Raw genomic sequence first — 18,482 nt, 5'->3', positions numbered from 1 at the left:
ATCCTAATTGCAAATTCACATCTTCCAAAGTGATAGTACACTCTTCACATGGAAGATGGAATGTGTGCGTCTTGGGTCTCCACCTCTCAATCAACGCACTAATAAGTTTTGGGTCCAACTTGCATCCCCGGCCTCCCGTTGCCACGTGCCAAAAACCCGCTTCCTGTAGATAATTCTCTACCAACGGTGATGGAGGACCATGCATATTACGGATATAGCATTGTAATATCCGATCTATAGATTTTTATAACAAATAATAAAATAAATAATAGTTATTTAAAATTGCATAAATAAAAAAAATCTTAAATAATATTTAAAAACTAAATTTAACACTTACTATTTTCATTTGTTCGACGGATATGTGCTTGTCATCAAGACGAATTAATTCTCCGGCCATTGCTAAATTCGTACAAATTTTTACGATTTAAAAAAATTCAAAAAAATAAAATTTAAAACTTTTTTAAAAATAATTTAAAAATTAAAGCTTTTTTAAATAGGAAATTGAGAGAATATTAGAGAGAAATTGAGAGAAATGATTAAGTTGTGAAAAAAATGAAAGGGGGGTTTTATAGTTTTTTTTTACCGTTGGGGGGTCACCAACGGTCAAAAAGTAGCCGTTACTACTGTTCACGCGCGGGCAAAACGCGTCCCCAAGGGAGCGCTAACGTGGCAAGAAAACGCGTTCTTGAGGGCGCGCTTTCTGCCCACGTGGACAAAGCGCTTCCTTGAGGAAGCGTTTTTCTACAACATCCCTTGACAATGAGCTAACGTGGACGCACTTTCGTGGAATTGAGCCATTTCGATAATTAATTATTTACCGGACTCATTTCAGTAAATTTTTAAAAAAAATGACTTTTAATAGTATTTTGCCCAAAAACCACCCCTCGAAAAATGATTTCTGTAAAATGAAATTAGGAAAACAAAAGAACCCTTAACTTTGAATTTGAGGTGTGAAACAATGGGAAAGTTTATTTTATACAAGTTCTAGGGTATGGGCAATAATTATTAGTCCCCTTGCCAACTATTACATTTTTCTCTCTCTTAGGCAAAGGGTTTTCACGTTTTTCTTTAAAAATTAAAAAAAATGTTTGATTTGGAGCTTAAATGAAAATTTGTGAAATTTTAAAAAAAATAAAAAATATTTCCATTTAGGACTAGAGATATAATAAACTAAACTAACAATCTGTAGTAAATCTCTCCGTGCATAAAATCGAATAAAAACAAAAACAATTTGATCCTTCTGTCACGGGGCTAGACCTTTCGTCTCGCAATCCGTGCGGCCTTAGGCGATCCGTTCGTCCAAACTCGCCCAAGTCAGCCTTAACTCCCAAAAGAGAGGATTCTTTTAGAACTCCTCCAAGGCACCAATTTGTATAGCGGAAGCGTTTGTGCCAAAAGAAGCTACAAAAGAACAACAGAAAACCAAAGAAAGAATGCCCACAAAGTGTTTGAGTAAATGCTTAAGAATTCTATTACTCTTAAGAATTCAAGTTACAATGGATGATTTACAAATGAGGGGGAGGCTCTATTTATAGTTGAGCTCCCCCAAAACAGACGGTCAAGATAAATGTACATCGACGGACGAGATTCACTATATCCCTTGATTTTAGGGATTTACAAGATTTGCCATATCAAATCTAATCTAATCTTACAAGATATGATTCTCTTCTATCTTCTAAGATTAGTTACCAAAATTGCCTAAGTTGCCATGTCTTCATCATTGGGCCAACCAGGCTTTAATCTGATAGGCTTCTTTAGTAGCTCTTTGAATCGGGCCAGTTCTTATGGGCTGAATGTCCCCCACCTAATCAATAGACCTCCATGGGGCGCTTCTTGTGGCATGGTCACGGGCTTTGCACTTTGGCCCGTGACACTTCCATATGGTTCTCTCTCTTAGGCAAAGGGTTCTCACGTTTTTTTTTTAAATTAAAAAAGGTTTGATTTGAAGCTTTTTAAAATGAAAATTTGTGAAATTTTAAAAATAATAAAAATATATTTCCATTTAGTACTAGAGATATAATGAATTAAACTAACAATCCGCAATAAATCTCTCCGTGCATAATATCGAATCAAAACAAAAACAATTTGGTCCTTCCATATGGTAATGGGTTTCCCAAAAATAAAATGAAAATAATCGACCCTACTATTAATGATTTGCGACCTCAACTTTAACCCACAATGCAAAACCTTTCTATTTCATTTCTTCATCATAAACAAGGAAACCTCCAACTGAAAATACAAGTTCAAATGACGCTTGCAACACATGAAGAGGACTCGAAAATGAAGCTGTAGCCGAATTATGGCGTGTTTTGTGTGTCTCAGCTCAAGAATTTGTCCAAAAAGACTTGCCATGTCACTATTCCAATCTCACAAGGATTTCCCAAGTGGCTGATAATGCTATTCTGTCACGTACTTATTTACCAACACCTGTCAACAATCCATCGGATGGGTTTAATTTTAGGAGATCAAATGGGGATGTAAAAGGTTTTTTTCCTTTTAATTATATGTACACGGTTAAATTTTTGTATGTGCAAATACAAGGGAGAAAAGAAGTTAAAAGAAAAAATAACCAATGCAAATCATTGCCTCTACCTAATCTCAGGTGTACAAAATTCCAGTCTCCACGTGGGGCAAATATTTTCTGATTGTATGCCCTGCCAATCTTAGAAGAGTGAAGGCTATGTTGATCTCAATGCTTTAATTGTGTACAATTATTTGATTCAGGTGCCAGGCTTTTGAGTTCTTGGGTCATTTAAAGCTGAAGAGCCCATAAAAGAACTAGTCATTGCGTCTTCAGGACTTAGCACACTAGCGTTCAAGAAGGGAGGCTGTTTCGGGGAGGGAATCACACAACGTCTATCAGTTAACGTTTGAGCTACTTCAGACATGGTTGGTCTTAGTGCAACTGAGGATTGGGTGCACAGCAGCCCAACTCGAAGCACAATCGATGCCTCCCTCTCATCAAATCTGCCCTTTAAGGTAGAGTCTATAGCTTGTGTAATACTTTCTGCCTTGTATTGCTTCCACACCTGATAGAACAAAGGTTAATCCATGACCATATTCTGCTTTGTATTACATTTTTTTCTTTATTATAGCTGGAAAGGGATATTGTAAAAGCCTTTTATGATTACGGTTATCAAGTCAATGAAAAAGGATTATGGATCTCACCAAGTACAAAGTAGAACTTGAACGCTCAGAGAAAACATTGTTTTTCCTACCAGTGGCAATCTCAAGCATTAGCACCCCAAATGCATAAACATCCGCCTTCTCTGTCAGTTGTCCTCGAACCAGATATTCAGGAGCCATGTATCCTCTGCAACATAGATTTATTTATCACAACAACTTGGAAATATATTCATAATAGAAAACAGATGTAATTTGCATGAAGGGAAGATTGAAGTCTATACCTGGATATTGGAAATATCATATTTGTCTAAATTAAAAAAGCTACTCTCATTGGTTTGGGATTTAAACTTTTCCTCCTCACACAATAACTGTGGGGTATTTATTACTAAAGAAGCTAGCATTGGATGTTGAAAATAATGATGCCAAATATGTGCCAATAGCAACCACTTGACAGTAGGAGATCAATATCTTACAATGTTCCAGCAATTGCAGTGCTAACATGGGATTTATCTGAAGCAACACAACAAGCAAGTCCAAAATCAGCAATCTTTGGATTGAGATTCTCATCAAGGAGAATGTTGCTGGATTTTATGTCTCTATGAATGATTTTTACTCCAGAACCCCCATGAAGATAAGCCAGCCCTTCAGCTGTTCCACATATAATGTTGAACCGATGTGACCAGCTTAGAATGTTTATTGTGTTCTTAACTGCATCAGATAAAAAAAAGGTTTTAGTACAGTCTTGGAGAAATGAGAAATTAGCAACTATATTTCTATAAACTGCCTTTATCATTCATAATCGAATTAGTTTAGAAATGACTTACTTACCAAACAGGATTTGATCTAGCCTCCTATTTGGTACATATTCATAAACTAGAAGGCTCTCGGGACCTTCAATGCTGCAACCTAAAAGGCTTACAAGGTTCTTGTGCTGAATTCCACTGATCAAATTGACTTCGTTAAAGAACTGGTCCACCCACTGCCGGGTATTGAAGAACAACCTTTTAACTGCAACAACTTTACCATCAGGGAGAATTCCCTTGAACACAGTACCTGCTCCTCCTTGTCCTAATTTCCTTGATTCATCAAAATGGTCAGTCGCCTTTTCAAGCGTTCCATACATGTAATTTAAACTAGTATTGTTTCGGGTTGCTGGAATGTCATCTAGCCCTGAGAGAAGTCCACAAGAAAAAGTAAGGCTGAATCAGCATTAATTTGTAAGCAAAGCGATACATATGTATGGTGCAGTATAGGTTCCATACATACGTATGCATACCTTTCTTCTTGGAGAATCTCTTACAGCTTATACAAGTACCAATAGCACCAAGCACGGCGCATGCAACTCCTGCTGAAGCCAATCCTATGATGACCCAAGGACTAAACCCTTCAAAGAGAACACAGTAAATAATAGCAATCAGAAGGAAAATATGATATGGGTCGCAGATAAAAAAAAAAAAAAAACTTTAACAAGTTAAGTTCACTTGCTTTGTTACCCACCCGTATTGTCCTCTGTTTCAGCTTCTGGGCCAAAAAACCTATGGGTGGAATACCTCATATAACACCCAGAAAACATAGCCTTGCCCTCAGCCCCAGGAGCACACTTCCTCAACCCCGAGGCTGCATGCCTCAAACACTCGCTGCAAGTCTCTTGATCAATTGCCCTCCAACATTGCGCCAATGCGTAAACGGTGGTCACCCCTCCTTTGGCCGCCTTTGCCGCATATCCATTGTTCTCCAACGCTGTATTGGTTACTTTCCTGATCACTTGATCCAATTCCCTTTGAAAATCTTGTTGATAAACACCTGCAGGCGAGCCACAGATTAGGTGATCTTATTTGGCATCAACCCCTTCATTGTAGAACATATAATTATCGAAACGTTGAAAGCACCAATCAAGAAAGATTCGTCCCGATGTGGCCGGGACGCACCTTCTAAGTTCTTCTCTGGCTGTATTGAAACAGAGTTTACAACCTTTTCCGTTGACATGTTGATAGCATTGGCCTAATCCAAAGACAGTGAAGGGTGGATCCACATCAGAGAAGGTTCCCCAGCCCTGAGCAGCAATTAATTTGGACAAAGCTCCCATCACTTTGTCAACACTCCTAACGAATCTCTGGGAGGTTTCGTTATTAGTTCCACACTTAAGGCGGGATCCGAAGGATAGAAGAGCAGAGGAGGCAGGGGAGAAACATGAAGCAAACATCAGCAACATCCATATCATTATAATGTTCAAAGGATGTTGGACTGAGAATCGCATCGAATTCTGTTGGTCCTCTGCTCTGTTTCTGTTTTCTTTCTTTTTTTATATATATAGCAAAATATTCACATTTTTCTCTTCTCTCCCTAACCCTTTGTCATGTTACGATTGAAGGGTTTGGAGAAGGAGAGATGATTGTAATTCCTAGGGGGGTCTGGAGTCTTTTTGTGTGAAAGAGAGGAAGATGGCAACCAAAGAAAATAGGGAGAATTTAACTCGGTTTCTGTTTCTCTTTGCTTTATTTAGCCCATTTCTAGATATTCCTTCCCCCCACATGGCGGTCCCTTGCACACTGAGCCTATTTGCTTTTTTCATTTTTCTTTGCTCGTCACCACTTGTTCATCTTCACTCTTCTCTTGTCATGAACCAAAATGTTTTACTTCTTCTCTAACCAAACCATACAAACCAAAACTCAAATACACTCTCAACTTCCTACGTTTTCTTCCAATTCAGGTTGTAAAAGCTAGTTAGGCGCAGTCGTCATTACCACATCTATAATCTATAACTAATCGTTACTTCAAAAAATATATGCTTAATCCTCAATTTCTCCTTCATGCCTATTTCTTTTATTTAGCTACTTAAATTTTTATTTTTGTTGGCTTTATTTAAACTTTTTATTATTATCTCATACTACTTAAATTATTATTTCATTATCCTATTCAACTCATTTTAACGGTATTAAAAAATCGATTATCACGTGACACCTTTCAACTAATCACAATGTGTCATGTGACACTTAATTTATTTAAAATAAAAATATTAATCAACTAATTTATTGATGACGGTTGATTGGTGTTGACTGATTATGACCATCACCATTCTTTTTATTCTTTTGTTTTTAATATTATATATAATATATAAATATAAATTTTCAGTCTAAAACAATATATATTTTAATTTTTCAAATTAATGAAAATAATAATTTAAATATAAATTTCAACTTTTGTAGACTAAAATTTAACTTTTGTAATATATTATTGTATAGCTTATTTAATAAAGATATTTTAACATAATTAGAATTTTTATCTATAAGTATGATAAATATTTTTATTAGATAAATTTATTTAATCAAATATTTTTATAAGATTACATTTTACATATAAATGTTATAAATTTTATATATAATAAAAATATATATTTAAAATTATGAAGTCAGTAAATGTAGAGTAAATTTGGCCGTTCAAATTTTTTTCAATATTTTCTATAGATTATAGATAATTTTTTATAATTAATTAATTAATTGACAGAATATTTATTTAAATCTTATTTCCTTCTAAAGTTGCGTTTTACATATAACCGAATGTTTAGTACGTTAGAATGTGAGCGTTTAAGAGAAAGCAGCCAATAAGGGAATGGATGCTGTAGATTACTGCTCATGCTGATCGTCTTCATGAAGTTGACTGGCATCAATGTATCAAAGAAGAAATGCAAAGGTGTAGCCTAGGGCAGCTGAAGTTAAAAAGAATGATTAAATATGACTGGTTGTTTGTACGCAGGTATTTAGTTTATGGTTGCTTGCTTTGCTTTTAACTTGATAGCAACATTCATTGCACAGAACCAGAGTAAGGCAACTCTAGTCTCGTGATAAACTAAGTACAATACCTCTAGAGATCAGAATCAGAAATGAAGAGCATGCTTTTCTTTAGTTGTGTATTTATGCATGTATATTTTAGCTTGATGATGAATCACGACTGCTATGTCCAAGTGTAGATGCAGCAGGACTAGGAGTTAGACTTAATTCAAGCCCTTTTTCAGTTAAGCTGGGGCTCAGTTGCCTAATCTGGGGGCTATACTCCTTTTCGAAGACTGAAGATGTATTGGGACTCTGTATACGGCGGATTTCTCCACGACTTGTCGTGATAATTTGATCCAGAATTTCTGCACCATCCACAGTAGTAGTGGTCCTTCCCTCAAGTTCCAGGTCCTGTTATGCCAAATTGAAGCACCAACATTGAGCTTCATGATGAAGTAAGTAAAAAGTAAGGTTGAAAGAACTAGCAAGCATACTTCAAATGCCATGTACGGAATGGGCGATGCTTCCTCAAATTCTGCAGCATCAAGGTCTTGAAGATGGACGGCTTTGAAAAACATGGGGAGCAAGTATTGCCTCACTGGCACAAGAAGCATGATCAACAGTGGAAAAAGGACTCCAGCTAGAGGGATCCATGTTATGCCAAAGCATACGAGCAAGTATATTGTCTGGAACAAGGTGAAAGTGGCAATAGTTTTGAAGGGAACTGTCTCAACAAAGGTTGCATGATACTCCTCCAGCAGCCTGTCACATCAGATTTTGAGGAAACAGACTGCGTATATGCATGATAGTTTTTATGATATACCCAATGAAAAAGCGTACTTGTATCTTCGACTTGGAGCAGTGAACAGCAGTAATATTCTCTCCCAAAATTGATTTCCGGGCAAGCTCTCAAAGGCCATGAAAGCAAAATAACCCCAAAGAACAGCAGTGGGGATCTTCTTAAGAAGAGGCATAGCTGCGACACACCCACCAACCATCAGTGCCTGAAGCAGGTTACTGAGACGCTGTTCTTTGACTTCAACAGGTAAAAGCTCATCGATTTCCTTATCCACGTCAAATATGGTGCCATCCACAGGTGCATCAATGCAGCCAGTACTTGAGGCCAGTCGGATTGTGGATTCTTTTAGATGTTTGAGTCCCTATTTCACTCAAAGGGTAAGAACAAACAGGGGATGATAACTGATGGTGTAAATTCAAAATGATGTTACCAGAGTGGACGGGAGTTGATAAACTAGAGGAGTTTGGATTTCATTGTATGCCTCTTGCATGCTTCGATATAGTTGACTCAGGTTTGCATTTTTACTTGTACATTTTCGAGCTGTCGATACAAGCTTATTACGCAAGAGCTGTTAAAGACAATAAGAAACTCATAACCACATACAGAATGATGGAAGGAATTTCAGTTAATTGCCACTGTGAATTCATATATCATTAACTAGAACAAACTATCTACTACCTGGTGTTTCAGAGTTGCTAAGCTTTTTGTATGCATTGGAGATTGTGGAATGCCAATAAGACCACATAATATGACCTAGTAAACACCATATCATTAGTTACTATATATCATGTCAAACTTGGTCAATAGGTTCATCATTGGAGAATAATATCACCAGAAAACCCAAAAGGAGGAGGTCGTAGTGGTAGGAAGGTGGCTTTTTCAGATTGAACTCTTTTGTTGAGCAAGTTGAGATGCTACACTGTGGTCAAAGTAGTACAGCACAGCAATCATGGTTGCTGGAACAAATGCTCCAAGTATGTAAAGAGGGGGCACATTCACCATTTCCTACACAATTGAATAAATAAAATGAGTTACTTAGCAGGATATTACTGTAGCTCCCAAGAAGACTGAAACCATGGGGATTCACCTTGATAACAGTCCAATTAGAATATGCACCAGCAGACCATGGATTTGGACTATAAAGACGCCTTGGAATCTCTCTTGGGACATCATTAACAGGTATGTAAGAAATAGCAGTCCAGACAAGCACCATAAGTGGCACCCCGTAATCTGCTATTAAACCTCGAAGCCAGCCTATTAAATTAAGGTGCATAAGGAATACACACAAGTATGGGCTTTCTGCAACCAGGGAGCTAAACAAAGCAGTACTAAATGAAAGAACTGAAGCACAATGGTATGGTTTATGAACCTTATCCTCTCAATGGCCTTGTAATCCCTTATGAGCATAATTAGAATGCCACGGTGATATAATAAAGAAGGAATACCTGTTCCATAGCACCAGGATCTTGCTTTACGGCTTCTTATTGCAGTGAGGAGAAGGCCGAAGGACAGAACTAGTGCGAACATTCCATTGCCAAATCGCCAAGAAGGCTGCAATGCTGTCTGTTGAGGATTTTCTCTCTGGGGAATGCCAAACTCCTCCACAATTCCCTGTAGGATAATACTCAATTGAATTTGGAGAAAAATATTGGTGCTTTTTAACTTGAAATAACAACCTAAGGCACAGAAAAGCAGAATCTTCATCAAATTTCCTGATTATAGGATATAACTGCAAAAGGATACTCACCCGAATAGCTTGCTGCATGAAAAGCATTGCAATTAGTAGACCAAATAATTCACCAGCAACTCGTGTAAATCGATTTATTATAGAACATGCCCCTAGAATTGCTAACAAGAAAAGCAAAAGAGCTGTCCACACACAAACCCTGAGAACTCATCAAAGTCAGTGCCACCAGAAAGCTACAAACTCTTGTTTCTTGAGCTATCTGACTCAGTATTTTAATTTAAGTATGTAGAGAATTGAAGAAATACCATCCTGTCCAGGCTAAGAAGAGTTTATGGCCCAAATCCTTTCGGTCCTTAGCAAAGTTGAACATAAATGTGTACATCAATACAGTAGGCTCTGCAACTCCAAGTATGAGCAGGGGCTGTCCTCCAACAACTGAGTGAATGATTCCACAAAGTGCTGTTGATGTTAGAGTTTGTACTGCAGTCAAACTGCCATCTGAAACAACAACAACGTATTATCTCTTATAAATCATGACAGACATACCAGCAATGCTACTTGAGATAGGGGAATGTACTGTCTCCATCGGACATGAGTATGTTCAAATTTTTCTATGTATTTCGTATCCCCCATACCCATGTCTGGATATGCGTTAGACACAAACAACGCTACTTGAAGAAAAGTGAAGCATAACATGTAAATATACATGTATAGTGTCTGGTTCCTACCTGTACTTCTTTCCAGCTGCTCCCCAAAAGATATAACTGGAATTGCTGAAGCAAAGAATATGTATGTTGTTGGAGCAAGGATCCTAAATGAAAAAAAAAGTTACATATATATATATATCAATTATAAATTGGAAAAGATTGTAGTCTTTGTATTCTATAACTGAACAGAGATGAGCCATGAATGTTACAGACCTGATACCAGCACGGAGGCCACTGGTCCAGTCTTGCTTGTAGCATAAAAGCCTTGCTTTCAGATCATTCTTGATTCCGCGGAAGGGAACAAAAGTTTCTTCCATGTAGCTAAGTATTGTTCTAATAACTTTTTAAAATTTTTCAAAGTTTGACAGACAGCTAAGGACACGAGACAAAAAACACACAAAGATTGAAGACTGGAGAGACCAGTATAGTAAGTAGAATAGCATAAACTAAACTAGGTTGCCAAAAAATTACCAGCAAGTTATCATTTTTCCTAGGATAATTCACCCCTGATTAGGCCTTTTCATTTAAATATAGGGAATAAAAGAAATTATAAACAATCATTGGGTATATATTGGTATGAAGATGAAATTCAAATTCCCTGTAAAAAGTCAAGGATGCTAATTGCTAAGGGTCCATATGTCGAGATGTTAACTAACAATCAAGTTCAACAAATCATGATGAAAGAAAAAAGCATGATTGGCATCAACTAAATGCCGCCAAAAGTAAACCAACCAACAATAACAAAAGGTAGTTAGAGTTGACAAATTACATGAGTGAGAGTTGGAATTGAAGCAGGCTGGCTAGGCTACCAGAAATTTATGGAAAACCCATCAGCAAATGAAATATTAGCATGCAGTGGAACAAACAGCTTTGAGGAAATGGGCATTAATCAAACAGAGGTAAGCAAGATTACATTATTAAAACAAAGAAAAGAGATTTGTTTTAGGAGGAGGTGGGTGTGAGAAAGCTTGGAGGAGTAAGACGTATATATAATAAGGAGGAGGAGCTAAGAAGACAAGTAGTAGTAGGCAAGGAAACGGTTAGTATTAGAGTTGAGAAAAGTTACTAATTGAAGAGGTTTTTGGCAAACAAACTGTTGGTATGAGAGTAAAAGGATTTTGGCGTGAAACGAGGTAGCCTTGTTAGTGTGTGGTGACTAAGCCATAAAAGAATGAATGAAAAAGCATTTTGGACTAACTGTGCCTGCCTGCCTAATATCTTGCAAGATACTGTGATTCTATCTTCAACAAATTTTGTTGATAATCAATTTCATGGTACGTGCAATCTGCCTTGACTTGGCTGCCAATCAATCATCTTTCATGGTTTCTTTTTTAAATTCCGTACTGATATATGATGTCAACATTTTAAAACTAGAATAATAATGGAAAAAGAAAACCATCTTATCTTTTTTATTATAATAGATTTGTGTAACAAAATTTAACAATTGAAGGTCAATGAAAGTGATAGGTATCAGAAAGCCAACCTAACCTTTTTTAGGTTTTGCAATTTTTAAACACCTCTCATTTTATATTCAAAGTTGCTTAATTTCAATATATAGATCATATGCCTTCAAATCAAACACATACATGATGTGTGTGTGAATATGAACCTCTAATTTGCACACTATGTTAAATTATTATTATTATTATTATTATTATATCCTTTTAATAATTAAAATCAAAACAAAATCTTGACATATAACAATTCTAATAAAAATAAACTTGCAAATAATCACTAATCTTGAATCATTTTTTTGTCCATCCACCCATAATGCTTGAGGTATACTATTAACAAATTCATCCCACAAGTACGCAAAGTTTGAAACAAACAGAGAGTCTAAGAAAGCATAATCACATCAAGCATTAAACATACCACTTGCTTAAAGTTTCCAACAAACTGATCCAATCTTCATAGCAAAGCAATCAACATTAGTGAAGGTGGTGAAGGAAGAGGGTGGTAGTAGCCTTTGGATAAAATTAAATAACTATATAATGGATGGATCGTCTTTTCAAAGCCGAGGGCGGTTGTAGATAGCCAGCCTCCTCTTTTTGGTATTGGTTTCTTATTAAAACGTAAATATAATGGTGATTTAAACATTAGAAATTTAAGTAATAAGAATGAATGAATGTATTCCTTGATATAAAACCAACTGTTGTTAGTGGGCGGCTGATCTCGTAGATGTACCGAAACGCTTCCAACATTTTTAGCATTTTGCCTAATATTAAATATTTGATGATACCTAATATGCTGCCATTGGTCTAAGTTGTGCCTAATATTTCTGGGATTATTATTTTAACTGTTTTTAGAAACTAAAATTATGCTAGCATTTTACAGTTTAATCATACCCCGGACATTTTGCTTTTTAATTTAGATAAATCAAATATGTATTTTGATCAACTAAACTTTAGCAACCTCTAATTATTAATCAAAAATCAAAGAAAAGAAAATTATTAATTATGAATAATAATTGATGATTAAGCAATTTGCAAAATTTCTGATTGTAAACCCCAGTATATGGTTGTAAAATAATAATAGCGTTTGGTGTCCATAATGACAGAAATAATATTAATTTAATAAAAAAACCAATATTATAGTTATATGTAAATTACGATTATGATTTATCAGTATAGATATTATTATATGTTTTAATTGTTTTAATAACAATTACTTACATGGTATGTTAAAACTAACGTTGATAATAATAATATATAAAACGATCGCAAAATAAGAAGAAAAGAAAAATAAAACACAAAGATTTTTCGGAAAAAAACTACGAGTAGAGGAGGAGAAATTCACTAATGTTGAAAACTAAATGATACAAGAGGAGTTTTTACTACATCTATTTAAAGGTGAAAACCTTTATTCTAATCAATTTCAAATAGAAGAAGTGTAGTTCTATACGAATTCTACTTGTGCTGCATTGTCCGTAATTATTTAATAATGATTCAGGTCACACAACTCTAACATGGTTTTAAAAACATTTTATTAAATACCTTCAAAAAATAATTTATTAAATAAAAATAAATGTATATATTTACGTGCAACATATGTAAAATTTGAGACTAGTAGAATCGAATGAGATCTTTGATCCCTTCCTCTAAATAAAAGATTTGATTATGAGACTTATCGCACTTAAATATTTAGAATTTTAATAATAATATAAATTATATATATTTTAAATATGTATAAACCATATTTATTTAAATTTTGAGATTTTAGATTCAAGTCTCATCCGTATAAATCACGTCTAGGTTTTTACTTTAGATTTCATATTATATTAAGTCTTACAATGTGTGAGTTTTTTCCAAATTTATTCTAATTTGAGTTTGGATATATTCTAGTTTCTTTTTTAATGTGCTTTGTAATGGTTGATTATGATTATAGTTATTTCGAATGTGTATTATTGTAATTATAATTGTGATTATATTTGTAATTTGTAAAACCGTAAAAAAATCTAATATAACATTTAACAAACCATGACATGTAACACCCCCAACCCACATCTGTCGCCGAAATAAGGTTTTGGAGCTTTACCGAAACTTATCGATCAAATAGACATAAATTTATACATTGATATCACATAATATTCAAGTAAAAACCCAATTAAATTCATACATAATGTCCCTTATTTGAGCCCTCGAGGTCCAAAATACGTGTTAGAAACAAATCAGGACTAATTTGGAGACTCAGATAATTTTTCGTAAAATATTAAAAATTTTCAAAGCTGTAGGGTTCACATGCCCGTGTGTCTGGTCGTGTCGACTCAAAATGTACCTTTAACAATAAGTTTACCATTCCCTGCAAGCTTGAATAATAAGTAACTCAAAAATCATTCGTTTAACCAATTCAAAACACAATCAAACACATCCAAAATATGTCAAAACAATCATCCTAGGTGCCTAACCAATGTATCCTCATAGGTACCACAATTATATCATCAAAACATACCAATAAAACATCATTCAAATCCAATTTTTAAACATGCCAAATTCAATCTATTTTACCTATTTCATGTTCATTTAAACATTAACTTAAACTTGCCATCATCTGACCTCAAACATAAACACATATTTATATGCATATAACCATCCAATATTAACTTATAATCTTATTTACAATCAATCCACAAAATGATTAATATTTAGACACTATAGGTACATGCCGACACAAAAGAAAAAACATCACCACGTTTGAGTTCGGGATCGTTGTTGGATGTTGAATCGGCGATCAAAATTAAGTACCTAACTTGTGCACGGGAAACAAAACTGTACGCTGAGTAAAAACTCTGTGGTCTTTCTACAATCCAAATATTTAAAAATAAACAATATAATATGTATAATAAAATGTTAAACACAATTGAACATTTAAAACCATACAATACTAAATTTTCCATCACTTGCTATAGAAATAGCTTTTCACAATTTTAATCACATTTCATTTATGCAATTGCTTTATCCATAATGCAATTGCTTTATCCATACCATATTCAATTCACTATTCCACCTCATTTCTCATATCATTTCATTTCAATATCAATTATAAGACTTTATTATTCATTTACCCCCTATTAACATGAGTCGGAATCGAACAGATACATGGATCCAACCAAAACATACCAGTTTGGCACCCAGTGCTTCATCAGATAAATCGAAGTAATAAATTGACACTCAGTGTCTCATCAATTAATCCAAAGTAAATTGACACCCAGTGCCTCATCGAATTAATCCGAAATAATAAATTGACTAACCAACTGAGCTTTGAACCATTGAAACCCTAACTTTTCTCCTTCTTTCTTTCTTTTTTTCTTTCTTTCTTTCCTTCTCTGTTTCGTTTCTTTCTTTCCTTCCTTTTCTATTTCTTTTTCTTTTACTTTATCATTATAATATAATAATATATATATACTTAACTTTTAAGTTTTAATATTATAACTTTAAATATTTATAATATATATACACTTATGCCGCCTCAATTATGACCATTGGCATAATTGCTCCTTTGGTCCCTTTAATTTTTCTTTAATTTATAATTCAACTTTCACCCTTTATACAATTTAGTCCTTTTACCTAATTACTCTTAATTCATGCAATTTCACCTAACCAAAACCTAATTAACTACACAACTAACTTCGTAAATATTTTTAATAAATATTTACGAGTCTGATTTACGATAACGAAGTCTCGGAAATACACTTTCTAACACCCGTGACTATCGAGTCGTTACATGACATGTCAATGCCAAATTAGTAAGAATAAAGATAGATGCGAAAGAGTACATAAATCCATCAATATGTCAAAATCTTTGAGTATTCTCGTTCTGATCTTCCAAATTATATATACTTATTATCTTATAAATACATGTCATAATATATCGCTATGAGCTCAAAAGTTTACTATCAATAACCAAAAGTATTTTGAACAATATTGTACATCAATTATGTTAACATATAACCAAGACAACTTTCATCACATATATTGCAACTAAGTTCATCACGATAATGTATATTACCACAACCAAAAGACATATATCAAGTTCGGATGTGTAGCAAGAAAATTTAATGCAATGTAATATAAATATGTCTATTTCTAACTAGTACTCCTTAAACCTTAGTGAAACCAATCCTTACCAAAATCAAAGCATGAATATATCAAAATAAACTTTGATTTTGTAGAAACTAATCTTAAAATTATTTAAAATTATAAACTCCCACTAGAACTAAATATCCTTAAATGACATGAGTCATGTGAGTAGTATGCTCATGATGGTAATCTCTTAGTAAGTGAATCCATGATTATGGAGTTTGTGCCAATATACTCTATAAATACTTTATCACTCTAATCTCTTTCTTTAACAAGTAGAAAATTAAAATAAAACATTAGGTAAAATAGCATATGCAATATATTAATGAAGTCCACGATAAAGAAGAATAATTAGAGATAAGTCTTTAATGTAGTCTCAATCCAATCTCTTTATTTCAAGGGATTCAATTGCTTAATTTAATTCAATCTTCAATATATATTTTTCCAAATTGATTGGTCTTCAAAGATGAACCATCAAACGTCCAATAAATCAATTGGTTTTATTGAAAAGATTGATAACTCCAAATAAGACAAGTTATGTGCTAAGTGTAGTGGCGCTGCTCACATAACTACCTCAACAATAAAACTGCTATCAAGTCAATTACCTTTAATATAAGAATACAAAGGATTTAGATAAATATTCATAAAATTGGCTCATATATTTTGTGATAGCAAATCATACTATATAAGATAGGTAAATCATGTAAGGATCCTTCAAAAATACGATTATTTAATCTAATCTCTTCTCTATTTGATTAATAAAATCCTTAAAAAATCCAAACAAACAACAAAATATTTTAATTAAATTATAAGATATTTGCAGTGCCAACCACTGCTCTCACAATTTCCTTCAACATAAACAATAAAACCATTAAAAATTTTAAATCCATGTGCATTTTAAGTTCATGATTACTATTACGAGAATCCACATAGCGCATATGAAAAATATCATGAAATTAAATAAAAGTGTAGGCATATGTATGTGGCTTTTAATTATAACTCATATGGTTTTGGTGTAAAGATATCTTTTGGTCAATCAAATATTGTGTCTTCATGATTGTGAATAAAGTTTCTTAATTATTATTATTATTTTATTTTTATTATTATTATTTTTAAATTGGTAATTCTAAGGAAAATTATAAATCAATATTAATCGAAGATTTGAGTATAATTTTTTACTGTTTTACCAATGATTCAATTGATTTATTATTTAAATAATAATAACAATAAGAAAGAACAAATATGACTATTAGGCGTGAAGGAAGTGTTACCAACTAAATTATAAAATATTAACGAAATTTAAAATGAAAGCATTGGTAGTTGTTTTATTTGAAAAGAAATTTATACCTTTGGAATTTCATGAAATAATATATATATATATAATAATGATGTTGAAAAATACTAATATATGTATGAAAATTTTGAAAATTGAAATTGCAAATTGAAGTGATCAAATTCGTTTTCGAAATGAATTTTAAAATTACACACCCTTTTTAGTTTTAGCTTACTTTAGATTTTCTCGATCAATCCTTTATCTCTCATTCTTTGAGAACAAAAAGATTCTTTTCAAATTTGAATTTGTTCATTTGGAGTCTGAGTTCTTCAACTTCATTTTATTTACTTATTTATTATTTTATTATTTTCCTTTTATTTTTGACTTCTTTTCATTTTATTTTATTCCTTCCATCATTTCTTAAGTCCTATAGGTTTGATCCTATAGAATCGACCCATTTTCTCATTGAGCAAAGGGTACGAATTAAATCAAGTAAATTAATTTTTGAATTTTTTTAACTCTTAACTTAACCTTAACATATTAATTTAATTTTGAAAAAGTTGCAAATATAAAAGCTAAATGCTGAAAAAAAGTGATCGGAGAAGTTGAAAGCACTACAAAACAATGCATAAAACATAGGAGATAAATATTGTTTACATAGTTTAATTTTCCTACGTTTGTGGAGCCTAGTTCATGAGAAATATTCACTATCTTCAGCACTTACAACAAAGGAACCTAAATTTATCACTCCTAGTGACAATCTCCTCACTTTTGTAGTCCGAAGATTGATACTCTTACCACTAAATTCACCGTTATTGTTGGGAATCAACCCAATTAAGCAACGAACAAGTAAAAAATAGCGGAAGAAATTGAGAAATTGAACACAAAAATTTAACGTGGAAAAACCCCTCTAAAGAGGATAAAAAACAATGGGTAAAGATAATTTTATTATAAAGGCAAAAGAACAAAAAGTACAAAAGATGGAGATAAAAACTAAGCCCAAAAAGTCAAAAACAAAGAACCCTCAAAACGTAAAAACAAAATTCTCCAAAAGTGTTATGAGTTCTAATCTTTTTAATGAGTGTTTTTTCTATGGTTGTAAAAGAGCCTATTTATAGGCTAAATTCGTAGGTCAAATGATAAAAAATAATCTAGACTAATCAGAGTTCGACTGAAACAAATAAATAGAGTTTAATTGGAGATTATCTCTCAAATTTGATTGAAATATGAGGCATACTCAACAAATCTCCACCTTGACTCGTATTTCCACAACATTATCTTTGTCAAAGCCCGCCATGGCCCTATCTTGAACTATGCAGGGAATTAACTGGGCCGAATCTGTGCTTAGAAGCTAGAAAACTTCTAGCCTTTGACTTGTGCACTGCCAAAACAAAACTAACCCGAGTCTGATTTTCACGAACACAGTGTCCTAACTTTTCAAAACCTGCATCCAAGAGAAAACCTTTCTTCAATAAAGCGGTCATACATTTGTCCCTCCTATGACCAAGTTGCAACCGCTCCAAACAAGTTGGCTTCGACTCCGT

At 33.6% G+C, this 18,482-nt stretch overlaps 2 protein-coding genes across 3 annotated transcripts; both read right to left on the bottom strand.

Annotated features, from left to right (window-relative positions):
* Window positions 1–2,433: 2,433 nt before the first annotated feature.
* On the bottom strand, window positions 2,434–5,682 carry LOC105801682 (cysteine-rich receptor-like protein kinase 1). 2 transcript variants are annotated; one of them, XM_012632899.2, is made up of 7 exons: window positions 5,055–5,682; window positions 4,624–4,929; window positions 4,403–4,510; window positions 3,955–4,296; window positions 3,600–3,834; window positions 3,169–3,313; window positions 2,434–3,029 (listed from the first exon to the last, which is right to left on the bottom strand). In XM_012632899.2, the coding sequence occupies exons 1-7, from the start codon at window positions 5,110–5,112 to the stop codon at window positions 2,721–2,723; spliced, it is 1,503 nt and encodes a 500-aa protein (XP_012488353.1). In that variant the 5' UTR covers window positions 5,113–5,682; the 3' UTR covers window positions 2,434–2,720. The 2 variants fall into 2 exon arrangements, with proteins under 2 accessions (XP_012488353.1, XP_012488352.1); XM_012632898.2 differs by having other exon boundaries at window positions 5,098–5,682.
* A 1,151-nt stretch (window positions 5,683–6,833) lies between these two features.
* On the bottom strand, window positions 6,834–11,067 carry LOC105801683 (boron transporter 1). Its single transcript, XM_012632900.2, is given in 13 exon segments — window positions 6,834–7,307; window positions 7,391–7,658; window positions 7,737–8,056; window positions 8,126–8,263; window positions 8,374–8,448; window positions 8,528–8,589; window positions 8,592–8,700; window positions 8,783–8,949; window positions 9,141–9,306; window positions 9,443–9,581; window positions 9,688–9,880; window positions 10,111–10,193; window positions 10,303–11,067. Coding segments are annotated over 13 exon segments (2,079 nt in total). The 5' UTR covers window positions 10,407–11,067; the 3' UTR covers window positions 6,834–7,052.
* Between the last annotated feature and the right edge of the window lie 7,415 nt (window positions 11,068–18,482).

Source organism: Gossypium raimondii, chromosome 11 (assembly GCF_025698545.1).
Source record: "Gossypium raimondii isolate GPD5lz chromosome 11, ASM2569854v1, whole genome shotgun sequence".
Taxonomy (NCBI): Eukaryota; Viridiplantae; Streptophyta; class Magnoliopsida; order Malvales; family Malvaceae; genus Gossypium; species Gossypium raimondii.
This window is presented reverse-complemented; position numbering and strand designations above follow the sequence as displayed.

Excerpts from the sequence above, each read along its gene's own strand:
- LOC105801682 (XM_012632898.2), bottom strand. The coding sequence starts at position 5,383 with ATGCGATTCTCAGTCCAACATCCTTTGAACATTATAATGATATGGATG. Across the intron at positions 4,297-4,402 it reads GAGATTCTCCAAGAAGAAAG|GGCTAGATGACATTCCAGCA; the intron begins GTATGCATACGT and ends GACTTCTCTCAG. Across the intron at positions 3,314-3,599 it reads ACTGCAATTGCTGGAACATT|AGGATACATGGCTCCTGAAT; the intron begins GTAAGATATTGA and ends TCTATGTTGCAG.